At 39.0% G+C, this 14,986-nt stretch overlaps 1 protein-coding gene across 2 annotated transcripts in view; it reads left to right on the plus strand.

Moving 5' to 3' along the window:
• LOC149193055 (auxin response factor 4-like) overlaps nucleotides 1–14,986 on the plus strand; it is a 99,005-nt gene that overhangs the window by 26,531 nt on the left and 57,488 nt on the right. For both annotated transcript variants that reach the window (XM_089404778.1, XM_089404779.1), the window contains exons 7-8: nucleotides 6,822–6,941; nucleotides 7,064–7,139. In XM_089404778.1, coding sequence (XP_089260904.1) covers nucleotides 6,822–6,941; nucleotides 7,064–7,139 — 196 coding nt within the window. The remainder of the gene's footprint in view (nucleotides 1–6,821; nucleotides 6,942–7,063; nucleotides 7,140–14,986) is intronic.

Consider the following 14,986-nt stretch of genomic DNA (forward strand, 5'->3'; position numbering starts at 1 on the left):
CATTCTTCGGGCTCAACTGACCATTGGTTCTCTAGGATTCGGCACCCATACATCCTCATACCTAGGTAGGGCCTGAAACTTTGCCCCTGGAGGTTGATGAAACTAAAAGAAAAAAAAGAGCATATCATGGCCACAAAATAAAATAAAGGAATATCAAAATGCAAAAGATGGCCGGGACATACACATTAACACGTGGGGAAAAACCTAGCATGAGCTCTACCTCACCCATTATGGCCATCACCCGGTTCTTGAGTACATGTTGCTCCATGGCATCACAAAGGAACCCTTGCATGTCCCAACCCCGATGTTCGATGAATTGACTCATCTTTACGTGGTAATACAACTCTTATACATCATTCAAATCAAGCTCTAACCCTTCGAGCTATGAGCAACAATATAAAGAAAAATCAAGAAAATGTAAAAGACGCACAAGAGGGGTGGAAAAATAAAGGCTGAGTTGGTAACTCATGCATCCATGATTGCTCCCTCCTCACATCTGTACACTCAGGATGTGGATTTCCATTATGTCGATTCCTTTGACCATGGCACTTGGCCATGAAGTTTTCTCCCCTCCGTACCATCATTATTATTCACTAAGACCTATCAACTGATGGGTGGACTGAGGAAATGTTACTTCTCCTTGGGAGTTGGAAACATCTATTAGGGTGTCCTTTAGCCACTCCTACTTACGGGGGAACACCATTGCGAGTTCAAGGCCCTAATTTTGGAAGGGAAGTCTTGTTTCAAATGTTAAATTGCCCGGTACATTCAAGCTTGGTTCACTTAGATGCAATAATGGTTATTGTCCCTGATGACCTGTTGCTTTCGCTAGACTTTATGTTGTGATTGTTAGGTGGTTTAGCAACCCACGACCTGGGCACGTTACCCATAGGCACCCAAGCCCCTGAGAAGTATATTAGCATGCACAGGTGAAACGTTGAGAGCCTTGGGTCTTCAAGCAACAACAACACATCATACCTACCCCTAGGTAGTTCCTGCACCCGGGACGTTTTGCCTCTTTGCACTACATTTGATGATTCTTCAGGATGATACACCCAGACTCAACATGACCCTAGGTTGGCCTTAGCATCATATGAGGGATGACATCTGATTTAGGACCCAAATGAGGATGGTCTCACCTTTAGAGACTTGGGAGGGTTAGTAGCACCTGAAAAACCCTCAACATTGGAGCAAAGATGGACACTTTTTCGTAGGTGGAGACCTAGGAGACCCCCTTTATGGTACCCTAGGTGGATTTTGGGGCCACAGGGAGCCATTGACAGAGATTCCAATTTCGAACCTCAAACCAGACTGGTTTGGTCCCCAAACTAGTCGGGCCGGCTAGTTTCATTGGTTTCAGTTTGGTTTTGATAACACTGAGTGGTACCTCCCTTAAGGCCTTAGGGTTATATGAGGGGTACCACTTGGAAAACCCAAATTGAGATAATGTGTTCATTATCCCCTACACCATACTTGACACTTTCCATAACACATTACAAGCCCCATATTTCATCTCCATTCTTCGGGTCTAACCTTTCATTGGTTCATTGAGATTTGGCACCATGTCCACACTCCTTGAGTAGGGCCAAAAACATTGCCCTAGAGGTTGATGCAACTAAAAGAATGGAAAAGCATATCATGACCACAACAAAAGAAAAAGAAGAAAATTAAAATGCAAAAGATGGTCAGGACATAAGTTAGCATGTGGGCAAAAGCCTAGCATGAGCTCTACCCTTCTCATTAGCCATCACTCGGTTCTTGAGCACATGATGCTCCTTTACATCAAAAGGAACCCTTGCATGTCTCAACCTTGATGAGCAATGAACTGTCTCATCTTAAGGGGTAATATAAAATGTTACATCATAAAGAGCAAGCTCTAACCCTTGAGCTATGCACCGTAATACAAAGCATTAAAGAAGAAGTAAAAGGTGCACTAGATGGGTGGAAAAATCAGATTGAGCAGGGTAACTCATGCCTCCACAATTGCCGCCTCCTCACATTCATACACTTTGGATGTGAACTCCCTATCAGTTGGTCCCCTTGACCATGGGACATGGCCATGAAGCCTTTTCCTCCATTGCCATACATTTTCACCATCACCTATTGTTAATTTTAGATAACAATGGTATGTTCTATGGTGAAGAGCAATTTAATTCATTTTTTCTTATTATCCCAATATCAATTTCTAGATTAGCAATCACATTAACATGATAGTAAATGCATATATAACATAAATAAAAAGCAGAAGACAAGAGGACACAATATTTGACAGATGCTAGGGAAAAACCCCAATGTGGGGAAACCTTTTGATCAAGTCTTCTTATTATTCTTCAAAAGTTCAGCAGAGAGAGAGAGAGAGTACAATATCCAAAGTTCACTTGCCCAAACACAGTCAAATCTGCAGTCAACATGATGCCTTAACTAGAAAGTCAACGCTGGTCAACTTATCAAAATTACTCCTCCAAAGAAGCTTGGTCAAACCCAGTCAATTTGGCCTCCAAGAACAGTTCGAATTAGCCCAAAATAGTCCAGAAAAAGTTGGTCAAACTCGGTCAACGCAGAGTCAAACCTGCGGTCAAAGTCCCTATGGTTAACGCTGGTCAAACAACCTAGAAAACCTTGAAATCTATGCCAAGAAATGCGGCCTGCCCAAACAAAATTTCTCCCAAGAAAAACACAGTCAAACAAGGTCAATTGTTGTTTGGTCAACGTTGGTCAAACTTGCTGTACCTTGGTCAACGCAAAAATAGAAAAGTACAGTCAACCCTTTCACACGTGTGGAGGAAAGAAGCTGCCTAGAAATCCATATGACCCAACCAGATGAGGAGAGAGAGAGACGTGTGAGTGATGATGAGTGTCCAAATGAGGTAGATACTCCTATTTATATGCAACGTTAAGGATGAAAAGACATGACTTTTGGGCTTCTGAGCCTACATTAGTTTGCTGGTCGACCTTGTCAATTTGCCCATAAAAGAAATAAATTCATAATTCCATTTGTACATGTCAGAATGAGATGATCTTTAGATCAATCCTACACCTCTCGGAAAGAGGAATCCAATAAAAATATCAGCTTCATCATATGAGCTGTCCAAGGTGGAGTTTGGCCCTAGTTGCCAAATCTAACACCTATTGATTGAGGGGTTAACCTTAGAAATGCCACTTCCCCTTGAGGGTTGGAAGCACCTAATAGGGTTGACCATTAGCCACCTCTATCAAGGTAGGGAACACCTTTACGGGACTTGGTCTAGTTAGATATCAGAAGACGATCCTTGTTTGAAGTATTAATATACCCTTAACATCCAAGTTTGGTCCACTTAGATGCTCATATGATCTTCGTCTTTGTTGGGTGGTTGCTTTCACTTGAGTTCATGTTGGTTTCGTCAGGTGGTCGACAACAACCCAGGCCTTGAGGGTGCCCACTCCATAGGTACCTAGGCCTATTTAGAGAGATAGATGACTCAATAGATGCATCATTGGGAGCATTGGGCTTCATGACGACTTGAGCAAACATTACATGCCCTAAAGCACCCTCAAGACCAAGGATATTGGTCTACTTTGACCTAGCATAAAGGATTCTTGATGATGGTACTACTGGACCCAATATGTCCTCAGCCTGGCCTTGACACTACTTGATGGGAAAGCCATGATTCAGAGCCCATATGAGGATGGTCTTCCATGAGAGATTAGGGAGGGCTTGTTGAACCCGATGGAGCCCTAATGCTAGAGAGAGTAGGGCATATTTTGATTGTTGGAGACCCATGGAGACACCCTAGTTGGATTTGGGAACCCAAAGGAGGAATTGAGGTGGATTTCAGGGATGTTCCTCAAATTTTGGATGATCCTAGCACTCAAAATTGTTTCAACCTTCATCACACCTTGGCATGGCATTTGGAGCTTTATAAAGGCACAATGTTAGCATTTTTGAGGCTATGGCTCACAAGTGTGGGCATTCATGGCTTGTTTTAACATTGAGCTAGTGGGTTGGCTTGTAACCCAAGGATTATTGTTTTAGGGGCTTCATTAGTTAACACTATTTAGGTAGACCTCATATAAATAGAGGTCACTTCATTTTTATTTCTCATCATCACTTGTGGAGAATTCAATCTCCTTAGAGGATTTCAGCCTAGTTGAATGTGTCTTGTATACTTGTGGAGATGTGATCTATTGTGAAGATTTTGCTTTTGGAGACTCTCTTGTTGTGGAGATATCATTTTGGGATAAAAAAGGATTTGTTCTTGTATTTCTTGTAAGTATTCTATATGTTGATTTATCATTTTGTGGTTATTGCATGGAATGGTTGTTGTTAGGGTTTCTATGTGCTAGTCTTATTTAATATTTTTCTATGAATTCTTGGAAAAATATTGTATGCATTATCCTAAGCAATGTATGACAATCTCTTGAATAAATCTTCATGTTAAGCTCTCTTCATGACTTTATCCCCTCATAAAGTGATAGCTAGGGTTTTGAAAACTAGGGTTTTTCTTTCCCTTACTCCATGCCAATGTTTAATATTTCCATTAGTAGGTCTCCCTTTGACTCCATTACCCAAGTATCAAGCACTGACCATCCACATAGCTAATCACACCATAGAAAAACATCTTTTAACCTTTTTCTCTTTCTCCCTCACATTTTCGGCCCTTCAAGGCATGTTGTTAGGCTAGGGCTAGGGCCAAATACAACTAGGAGTACATTTGCTCAAGGAAGGGTCATACACGTGGTTTGAGCCTCATTGCATCAAAATCTGTCGTTTTCCACAGTAAATTCTTCCTCTTTAGGGTTGATGTCACAAGGCCTAGGTAATTTTGCGCTAGGGTAAACCCTAAGCTAACATGAGGCTTCAACTTAGGGCTTTTTGAAAGCTTGTTGCTCCAATTGTTGATTGTATATATCTTTAACAAGCCTTTTCTTGGCCTTATGCAACTTGGTAAGCCTTTACCCTTGCCTATTCTTTAAATCCTAGGTCATACGCGCCCTAGATAGGCCTTTTGGAGGGCACACTTTGCCTTCTTTTTGCTGGATTGAGCCTTGTCCTTAAGTTGACTGCCATTCCTAAGCTTATCCTAGTCACCTCTTAGCCTTAAACTTCGAATACCTATTAGGTGACCTATATAGGGATACCTTCCTTGTGGTGAAAGTCCACTAAATAGTAGGAGGTGTTTAGCTATGGTTATAGTGGGTCTCCACCACATAGTGTTGTCCCTTGGTTTGGCTCTTGTCTTGTAAGCCCTCTCACAAGACTTGCTAGATTTTGGGGCAACATGCCCCTTAGGGAAAATGCCCATGTGCTATTCTTCCTAGCTTCGTTTTACCCTTTTGATTATATCTCTTTTACATCATATTATGTACTTGCATTCTAGATCCCATCAGCTTAGGAAGCTATACAAAAACACTACTAATTAGTGAACATATCCATTAATGAGGTCTTGACCTTGAGCTCCTTCTAAAATAACATTATACAATCCACACATATTGTAATATGCACAACTATTTACGACATCGTAAGATACTGTTACAAGATTCACATGACTAGGTATCATGGAACACCCACTTACATCATAGTCAAAATATCCAAATGGGCGTCTCTAGAGTGGAATATTACAAAAATAGACATCTTTAGATTCTTTTCTTAAGCAAGGAGGACTGCCAAGAATTTGTATTTCAAACCTCCTCTGCATGATAGAGAGTTTTGCCCCTGTTTGAAGCACTCCACTCTCTTAAAGTACTCTGACTACACGATCAGAAGATGCATTGCTCCATCCAAAGACAAGAAATATAAAATCTACCAAATTATTATATACTTGGTTAGAAAAGGAGTTTACTGACTGAGCAACAAAAATAGGCAACATTTTCCTCTAAGCAAGAAGATTGTGTGTTGTAGACATTCATTATGGTCTTTCATAAGCTTATTTCACACTTGTTATGTAAAATGTGCTCATGGGCTATTGTAGTTTTAGACCATATAGAATTATGGCATTCCCACATCAGCGATGTTATGTTGGGAAACCATGTCTATTCTAGGATTTGAAACCTGAAGGCGGGCTTTATCTTCAAGATTATTTTTATCTCCTGGATAATCTTTATCCTCTGTGTCCAACTATGGCACCATCTTACTTTAAATATGGACACATGTGTAATACCAATATTGTGTAGACTGTATGTACAGTTGAAAATACTCTCTATCCCTTGCCATTTACTTCACTGTGTGCTCGTATCAATCAAACATCCAAAAGGTTAATTATTTATGTGGATACTGATAAAAGGAAGACCTCACAATAGAAAACCTTTTCAATAAAGGTATTCAGGGCTTGTAAGGTTGCACACATTGTAGAAGGGAAGTTGAATCTATTCCTCGTCTATTTCTTCTTTGTAACTTTTGCTATTCAGTCGTGGAAAAAAGTGCTTCAGAGATTTAATTTGGACTTGGATATTCTCCAGGTTCTTCAAACCCCAAAGGAGTTATTGGAAGCCTGGATAGTAATGATGCAAAAGGACAGCTAAAAAGGTTAATACAACAGAATTTTGAGCCATAAATGAAAGGGAAAGGACTGTTTTAATGCTTAGGGGGATTAGAAGTCAAGAATGTCTCATGTTAAGAAGCTTGTTTGCTTCCGGTTTTATATCATTTAAATATGCAAATTAATTCATGCATTTTAAATTCCGGTTTCTATTTAAATCTTTCTTCTGGTTATTCGAATGATTGTTTGTTTTTGGCTGAAATATTCAAATCCTAATGGGGAAGCACAGAGCAAGCATTGATGAGCATTTGGGGATCTTGTGCCTTTTCTTTTTCTCCTAACTCCTGCTCCCTTCTGTGTTTTCAGGACAAGTCCAGCAGAGTTCATTATACCTTATCAGAAATATGTGAAAAGTTGCAAGCAACCATTGTCTATTGGAATGCGCTTCAAAATGAGATTTGAAACAGAGGATACCGCTGAGAGAAGGTTGGATAGGCTTCCACCTGGCATAGAATAATTGAATATTCTTATAGACAAAGAGACATTTGATAATGCAATTTGAAATGATCTAGAAACAATGCTGATGAAGGTAACATCTGAATTTACAGGTACACTGGCATGATAACTGCGATAGGTGATGCAGATCCTGCTAGATGGCCTGGTTCAAAATGGAGGTTATTGAAGGTTATTTCAGGCTACCATGGCTTCAGTATGATATTTGTTAAAATTTGAAGTTTTTCCTGCATTATTTAGAAGGATTTTGTTTTAGACTTTCAATGAAGTTGGTAAAAGGTGGACAAATCTAGTGTTTTTTCTCATCTGAACATGTGTGGGCTGAGAAAGTTTTGGATTAGAGGATGGCCCTTAGCTTTAGTAGGATCAAAAGACACCTATGTGTTTAAACTTTAAACATTATGAGGACTCAGGAATCATCCATATGAAGCTATTTTCCTATTTACAGGTTCTTGAGTTAGATTGATGTTAAATATGCTGATTTGTGGAGCTGCAGCAAATGAGGATGCTTTAATGTGGAAAAAGTTAGAACTTGTGATTTTTGGAGTGGACAACATGATTCCTTTCCCACACCATTTAGGAAGATGTTCCTAGTAATTAGCCCTAACTGTTAACAACTTAACTGCATGCAATTCTATAGAACATAACTACTTGCAATAATCAAGGACAATGCTGACAATTCTTGATAAGTATTGCATGTTTCTTTTCTCCCGTCTTTTGGAAAAAACATTCAATAAAAGTACAGAATGAGGTGCATGGCAGAAATTTGCTTTTTCTCCGTACCTTGGAAAGTAGGGAAATCATCTTTGATTAACCTTTGATCATCTAGTGCAAGATATTTTCTGAGGAGATCAGAACTAATGTATTCCATTCTTGCTCTGCCATTTATAAAATGATGGAAATCTGTATGACAAAAATCTTGCTTAACACCATCAAAGATCCTACATTTTTCTGACTTTAGAAAGTATACTACTGTAGTAAAAGAACAAATGAGAAGGTCCAGTTCACCTTCTTGTGGAATGAAAGTTCCCAAGAAAGGGCTGTTCTCCAGTGCACATGTCAGTAACAGGTTACCTTAGTCTTGTTCCACAATTGCCCCTTGCAAATCTGCATCTCCAAAAAATGCAGCTCATTTGACACCATTTAATGTAAGCCTGTTTGTTGGCCAGTCCTTGGAAGAATTTTGAAAACCAACCATCTACGCATCCCCTAATTTAAAAACACACCACACACAAGCTAATTCAAATGAGCTGAATTCTGGGAAGCCATCTATCTAGTTTTCGGGTCAGTAAGCTTTCTCCTTTTTATTGAACTTTTCTATGACATTTACTTTGGGCCCGATCCTTTAAGATGGATTGCATATAATAGTGATTAATAGGCTTACTATTAGGCCCCATCTTGTCTCTCCAGATCAGTTCTTAACTTCTTCACATCACTTGGTTGCATTGAATTAGTTATTTAGCTCAGCAAAACAGACTAGATTCAAGTAAGCTACTTTTTCTATGATGATTACGAAACTTGCCAAATTTGCCCTGGATTGTGAGCCAAATTTGTGTCCGCACAGAAAATGAATTGAACTGGTGGACTCACTTGCAGAAGTTTTGACTGGCAAGCCTGATGAGAAACTTGGTTGGGCCTATGACTGAAGCGCAAAAAGAATTTGCCATTCTTTTCATATTTCCTTCAATCAACCTAGTCCAATGATTTACTCTTATCCATATTGTATAACTCTCCTTTGTCCAAGAGTCAAGACAAAAAGTATGACTCATATTCTGAATTTTGTTAGGGACAGTGTGACTGTTAGAATTTGAAAATGCATATAAAAGAAATCTTTTGTTTCATCATGATCATTGATGATATTTACCAGTGGGGTCTTTGAGTATATTAATTTCTCAGAACGCTGTTTTATTTTCAGATAATTAAGGTACATCTTCATAATGTCATAACCATACTTCGCCCAATTAATCTGCACCCTGATCTGTGCCTCCATTGAACTACGAAGTTAATGTTTAACATCCCACATAGAAATTTGTTATTCAAGGTTACAAGAGGCATCTTCCAAATCCTTGCATAGGTGAGTTGTTTAGACTGCCAATTTTTGGCACTATGGCTTCAAGCAATCATTGGTTTCCAACCTCAAAGAAACTTTCAAGTCTTGTAAATGATATGCTCCCATCATGAAGCTTATTATGAATTTTCTAATGGTTTAGGAACACGGTTCTGTATGTGTAAACCTGCTTAAATACGTTCCTGAGACTCCTGTTACCCTGCATGTCAGCATGGGTACATACAAAATTTTTCAGTATATATCACCACCATTGTAAGTCCAAGGTTACAAGTCAAAGCACTGTAACAACCATGTGAGGTTTTGTTATTAGGTATCCTAGACCTGTATCTTGTTCTCATTGTCTGTATCTTGATGTTTTGGTCAGAACATCGCTGGTCCTTTATAGTTCACTTCAGCTTCCTCTCGTCCTGTATAGGATTGGAGGACCTTAGGTGAGCTTACTTGAGGACTCATGGTTTATGGGAGCCTTCCTTGTCAACCTCCATTACTCAGGCATGTGGAGCTTGTCATTTGTTGATTCTCAAGAAGACTCTATAGAGTGCAAAGCTCTAATTGTGATTAGTTGTTGATGCATGCAAAAACCCTAAGTCTAAACCTAACTGGCTGTTGGGACATGGTAATCAATGGGTTGCTAGGGTTTCTATTCTTGTTGTATTGATTTACTATTTCATAGTTAAGTGGAGTAAAGGAGTGGGTTATTGTGAGCAGAACAGAGGAAGTAGAATACCTTGTAGCAACCATATAGGCCATAGCGTCTGTAGCTAAGTTGTAGGAAATGTCGTCAAAGAGTTTGTGATTCTGTAGCATGTACTAAAACTCGATGAAACATGTATTGCATGGCCTGAAACACATATTAAGAGAAAGGAATGCGTATTGCAAAAAAAATAGCATTTCAAGGCCACATCACAATTCATATGGCATGCTTCTTCATTGATTTGGGTGATTTTGGTCAAGTTTGATTGCATGGACCTACCTTGGTGACTCTAAACCCTAATTTGAGGTTAATTAAGCATTAGAGACACTTCTAGAAGTCTTTAACAAAATAGTTTTTTGTTAGATAGGATTTCCCTCTCATTTTCCTCACATGGTTTCAGCAAAGGAATTTCAGCAAGAGGATCTTTAGTTGTTTAGGCAGCTTGAGCAAGGTTGATTCCAACAAGGAGAATTTCAGTGTTTTAGTCATCTACAAAAAAACGTTGTGTGGTGTTTTGTGCAGCTACAACCATCATTTATTGTATTCAAGTGAACAACAAGAAATTTTGTCCTTTGGGTGGCTACAAGAAGTATTTTGTGGTGTTTTGGGCAGCCTAAACAACCATTTCTTTTGTGTTTAGGTGAGCAACAAGCTTTCTTGGTTTGAGTGCTTTCTTAGTGTTTGTGCTTCCATTATGCATATTATTCATTGTACATTTGTTTTTATTTTTTGCACCAACAATGTCTTTCAACCAAGCCACTACTCTTCCTCCAACTCCTAAATCCAACAAGAGGATTAAGTTCTATAATGTTAAGAAGGTCGCACAAATCCCCGATGGTGATTTATAATATTGGGAGTGCAATCTTTGTCATCAACCTTATAAGGGATCTTAACTAAGAGTGATGGCACACCTTTGTTGGACATTGGATAAACCAGTGCTCCCCGTGTGTTTCACGACATGGACTAACCGCCTCTCGTAGATCCTTATCTCTGGCGATGCCATCATTGACCAACACTTGCGGGTTTTGGTCTAACAACAAACATGATTCTCAAAAATGGTATTAGAGCATAGATCATGCGTTCAATACACACCCGACTTGCACCGAGGGGGAGATTGTTGGACATTGGACAAACCAGCGTTCCCTGTGTGTTTCACAACATGGACTAATTGCCTCTTGTGGATCCTTATCTATGGCGATGCGACGGTTGACTAACTCCTGCGAGTTTTGGTCTAACGACAATCATGATTCCCGACAACCTTTTGTAGGAATTGTGAAAGGGTGTTGAAGGTTTCAAAAAAATAACTGACACAAAGGAGAGGAGGAAGTACGAGAAACAATATAACGAGGTTAATAAGATGAAAAGAAGACATGAAGAATTTGGTAATGCTACTCATCAGGTTCCTAACAATGATCCAACTATTGTGCATGAAGCAAGGAAGAGGAAAGCAACGTAATAACAAAAAGCAACATAAAAAAATAAAAAGGAGCTTTTTTGCAATTCAATAATGTAGGATAACTATAATGGTGAATGTTCAAGGGAGAGAAGAATTTGGAACAAGAATGAAAACGTCCATCCATGCTTGTGGTATCCTTTTTAATGTGGTTTTGTATCCTTATTGATAATATATGATGAGGGCAATTAACACAGCTCCACAAGAGTTCATGGGGCCTTGCAAGGCTAAATACTCTTGGGTCATTGATAACAAAGTAGTACCATGAGTGAAAGGTGAAAATAACCCACATCGAGGAGTGGAATAGAACATGAAACCATAAGTTCCCAAGTAGTGGGAGGAAAATTAGATCTTTAACTACATTCCTGTTGAAGAATGAGATGACAACTAATAGGTAGTGGCTTGGTTATGGAACCCACCAGAGCCATTGTGAGACACTGAGAGCGAGTCTTCATGAGGTAGTTGTCATTTGCTTATAGACCCAAATATGGGTGATCTATCCATGACCAAGATGAAGCTTGGCTGAAACAAAGTGTAGGTCCAAACCTACAGATGTTGAAAAATTAGCAAATGACATCCTTCTTTAGCAAACACTGGATATAGCAATTTCCGCATAGTTTGGAATGAATCTTCTTAGAAAATTTGTTTTTCCTAGGAAAGACTCGAGGAACTTAAGCTTATGTGGCAAAGGGATTTGTCGAATAACTTCAACTCTTTCAGGGTCAATCCTGATACCATCTTTAGAAATGATGTGTCCTAGTAATTTTCCTTCGATAACCCCAAACACAGGTTTGGCGGGATTTAAAGATATGCCAAATTCCCGACACCTATCAAAAACCTGCTTAATATGGTTTATATGAGCCTTACTATCTTTTGAAAGAACGGTGAGACATCTTGGGTAAATTTCGATGATTTTGCCAATAAATTCATTAAAAGCATAATCCATAGCTCTCTGAAAAGTAGCCCTTGCATTTGTGAACCCAAAAGGCATTCTGAGATATTCGAAAGTACCCCAAGGGGTGGTGTAGGTAGTCTTATGCCAATCTTCCTCCTTAACTCAAACTTGATTGTAACCAGAAAATCCATCTAAAAATGACATTATACCAGATTCTGTTATCCTTTGAAGCATGTTTTCCATATTAACCAAAGGATAATTATCTTTTTTGCAAGCCAAGTTAAGATTTTGAAAATCCACACACAATCTTATAGTACCGTTCTTTTTTCTAACAATCACCAAATTGGAGCACCAAGAAGAATGTCGAGTTTGTCTGATGATACCTGCAGCGAGCATTTTTTGTAATTCTTTCGGAATAAGAGGAGCTAACTTAGGATTAATTTGCCTAAGTTTCTGCCTCAATGGTTTATCATCTTCATCTTTCAAAGGAATAGTATGTTCTATAACATCTTTTTTGTAATCTTTGAGCTCATCATATGAAAAGGCTAAGGCATTGCAGTATTCAATAAGTAGATCAATCAAATTTTCCTTCTCTTCTTCAGAAACACCTTTACCTATTTTAACCACTTTCAGATTCTTGGGAAAACCAATGTTAACTTCAATGAATTCACCTGGATCCATTTTCTTATCATCAACCCTTTTGGTGGCATCATTCCTATTAAAGAGTTGTTCCATGGCCACCATTTTCCTGAAAGTGGGGTTTACCATATCTTTACCTTTGGCATTAGATCCTTCTTCTTTGGAACAAGCTTGAAAAACTTCAAACTCATCCAAATTATTAAGAAAGCGAATGCTTTGTTTTTCATCATCAAACACTTGCCAATGCTCAACATTATCTGAGATTGAGGGTCTGAAAACAACTTCAATCGCGACCTTATCCTTTATTAGACTATCAGGAATTTGGAAGGTGGAAGTGGCTATGGCCAACTCATCAGCTTGGCCATTTTCTTCTCTAGGGATGATTTGCAGACCAAATACTCAAACAATTCAATAACATCCCATACGACATTTCTGTACTTCTTAAGTCTATCACTATTACATAAAAAAATACCCTTAACCTGTTTGACGACCATATCAGAATCTCCTTTTACACTTAATGACCTTATTTTAAGATCTCCGGCTATTTCTAAGGCCATTAACAAAGCTTCATACTTAGCCACATTGTTAGTTGCCTTGAACTCTAATCGGAAAGCAAACTTACAAATGTGCCCTGAAGGTGAAATCAAAACAATCCCAGCTCCTCTTCCTGATTTGGAGTGAGCACCATCAAAACTCATGTGCCATATTTGCTCCTGAGATTCTTCTTCGCTATCAGGCAAGACCATGGGATCAGAAAAGGCGACATAATTCCCCATGCTGGATTGCGTTACAACAGGTTCTCTCAAAGGATCATTGGGTGGAGAGACCCTTTCTCGGACCTTTCTAGATTTATCAAGATTATTACATGGTGAACATTCTATTTTAAGCCAATTTTCTTGATGGGGCTTGGTAGTTTCTCTGACTTCACTCCCTTGAGCCGCACTCATGATTATTTCCTTAATATTCACGTCTATTCTTACATGGCCGATCCATTCCCCTAAATTAAAATCTGGACTAATCTTTAGGAAATCAGGAATTTCTTCTTCGATGTCTTGTGTAGATTGTTCTTCAAGCCAATCCTCATTCTCACTTTCGACATTGCTCAAATTAAGAGTTTCAACACTATGACTATTTTTCATAACTTCTATCTAATCCTTTAAAGGCAAAGGGAACTCCCTTCTGAACATATTAATTTGAGGATCAGGGGACCTTTGCATAGCAGGAGGATTTCTTTTTGGCCATAGATTGTTACTTCTAGGCTGCATATTTTGCATTTGAATCATTCTAGCCTATATATCACTCATTTGTATGGCATGTTCTACCTTCATTTCCCTGATTTCTCGAGTTAATTCTTTAACTGAATATGGCTTTTCTTCTTTAATTTCCTTCCCCTTAGATTTAACAGGACCTCTATCAAAACCTGGGACCTCTAACTTACTTGAAGCTTTTCTATCCTTTTCCAACTCTTCATGTAAAGTTTTGTAGATGTTCTATGCTAAGAGCAATTTCACTTTTCTCACAGCAATCATACAAGTAGATAAGCAAAATGCAGATAGAACATATAAGCAGAGCTTACAGAAGACAAATCAGAAACAAGAAAAATGTATGTGTTTGTTTCGGCGGTCAACAGGATGCTTCAACCAGCAAAGTCTCCTTTGGTCAGCCAGCCCAGCATGTGTCACAACAACCCTCCAACCAGTAGATGAGTCAACCCAAGTCAGTTCTACAAAAGTCAACGTTGTCCTGAAAAGTCAACGCAGGGGCAGCAAGCTAAAAGTCAACGCAGCAGCGAAACGGTCAACCCTTTGACCTCGATTTTTGTGCCAGGTAGTATGGCCTTCAAAAATCGAACCTCCCACAAGTTTTCAGCTTGTTTGGACCAAGCGTTGACCAAAGTCAACGCTGGTCAAACTTCTGCGAAACCCTAGCAGCAGAAACCCTAGCAGCAGAAAAATCCTCTTCGTCCTTCCCACGTGTGGCTGAAATTCGTCCTCCAGGTAGCTCGTACTTTTAGGATGAGAGAGGAAGATGTGAGTTGTTTTTGTGATCAAATTCTCTCCAACTTTTCCTGTATATATATATCCATCAATGAGGGTGTGTGACACATCTGTTGGGCATGTGAGCCTACATTACAAAACTGGCTGACCTTTGCACATATAATTTATTAAGAATAATAAATTCAAAATATAAGTTCTGCTCATCGGATTAAGACTATTTTTATATGGATTTTACACCTCTCAGAAAGAGGAATCCAACAAAAATATTAGCC

The sequence above is a fragment of the Pinus tabuliformis genome, chromosome 2_2 (assembly GCF_031772625.1).
Source record: "Pinus tabuliformis cultivar Carrire ecotype Pingquan chromosome 2_2, CPIR1, whole genome shotgun sequence".
In the NCBI taxonomy this organism is placed as follows: domain Eukaryota; kingdom Viridiplantae; phylum Streptophyta; class Pinopsida; order Pinales; family Pinaceae; genus Pinus; species Pinus tabuliformis.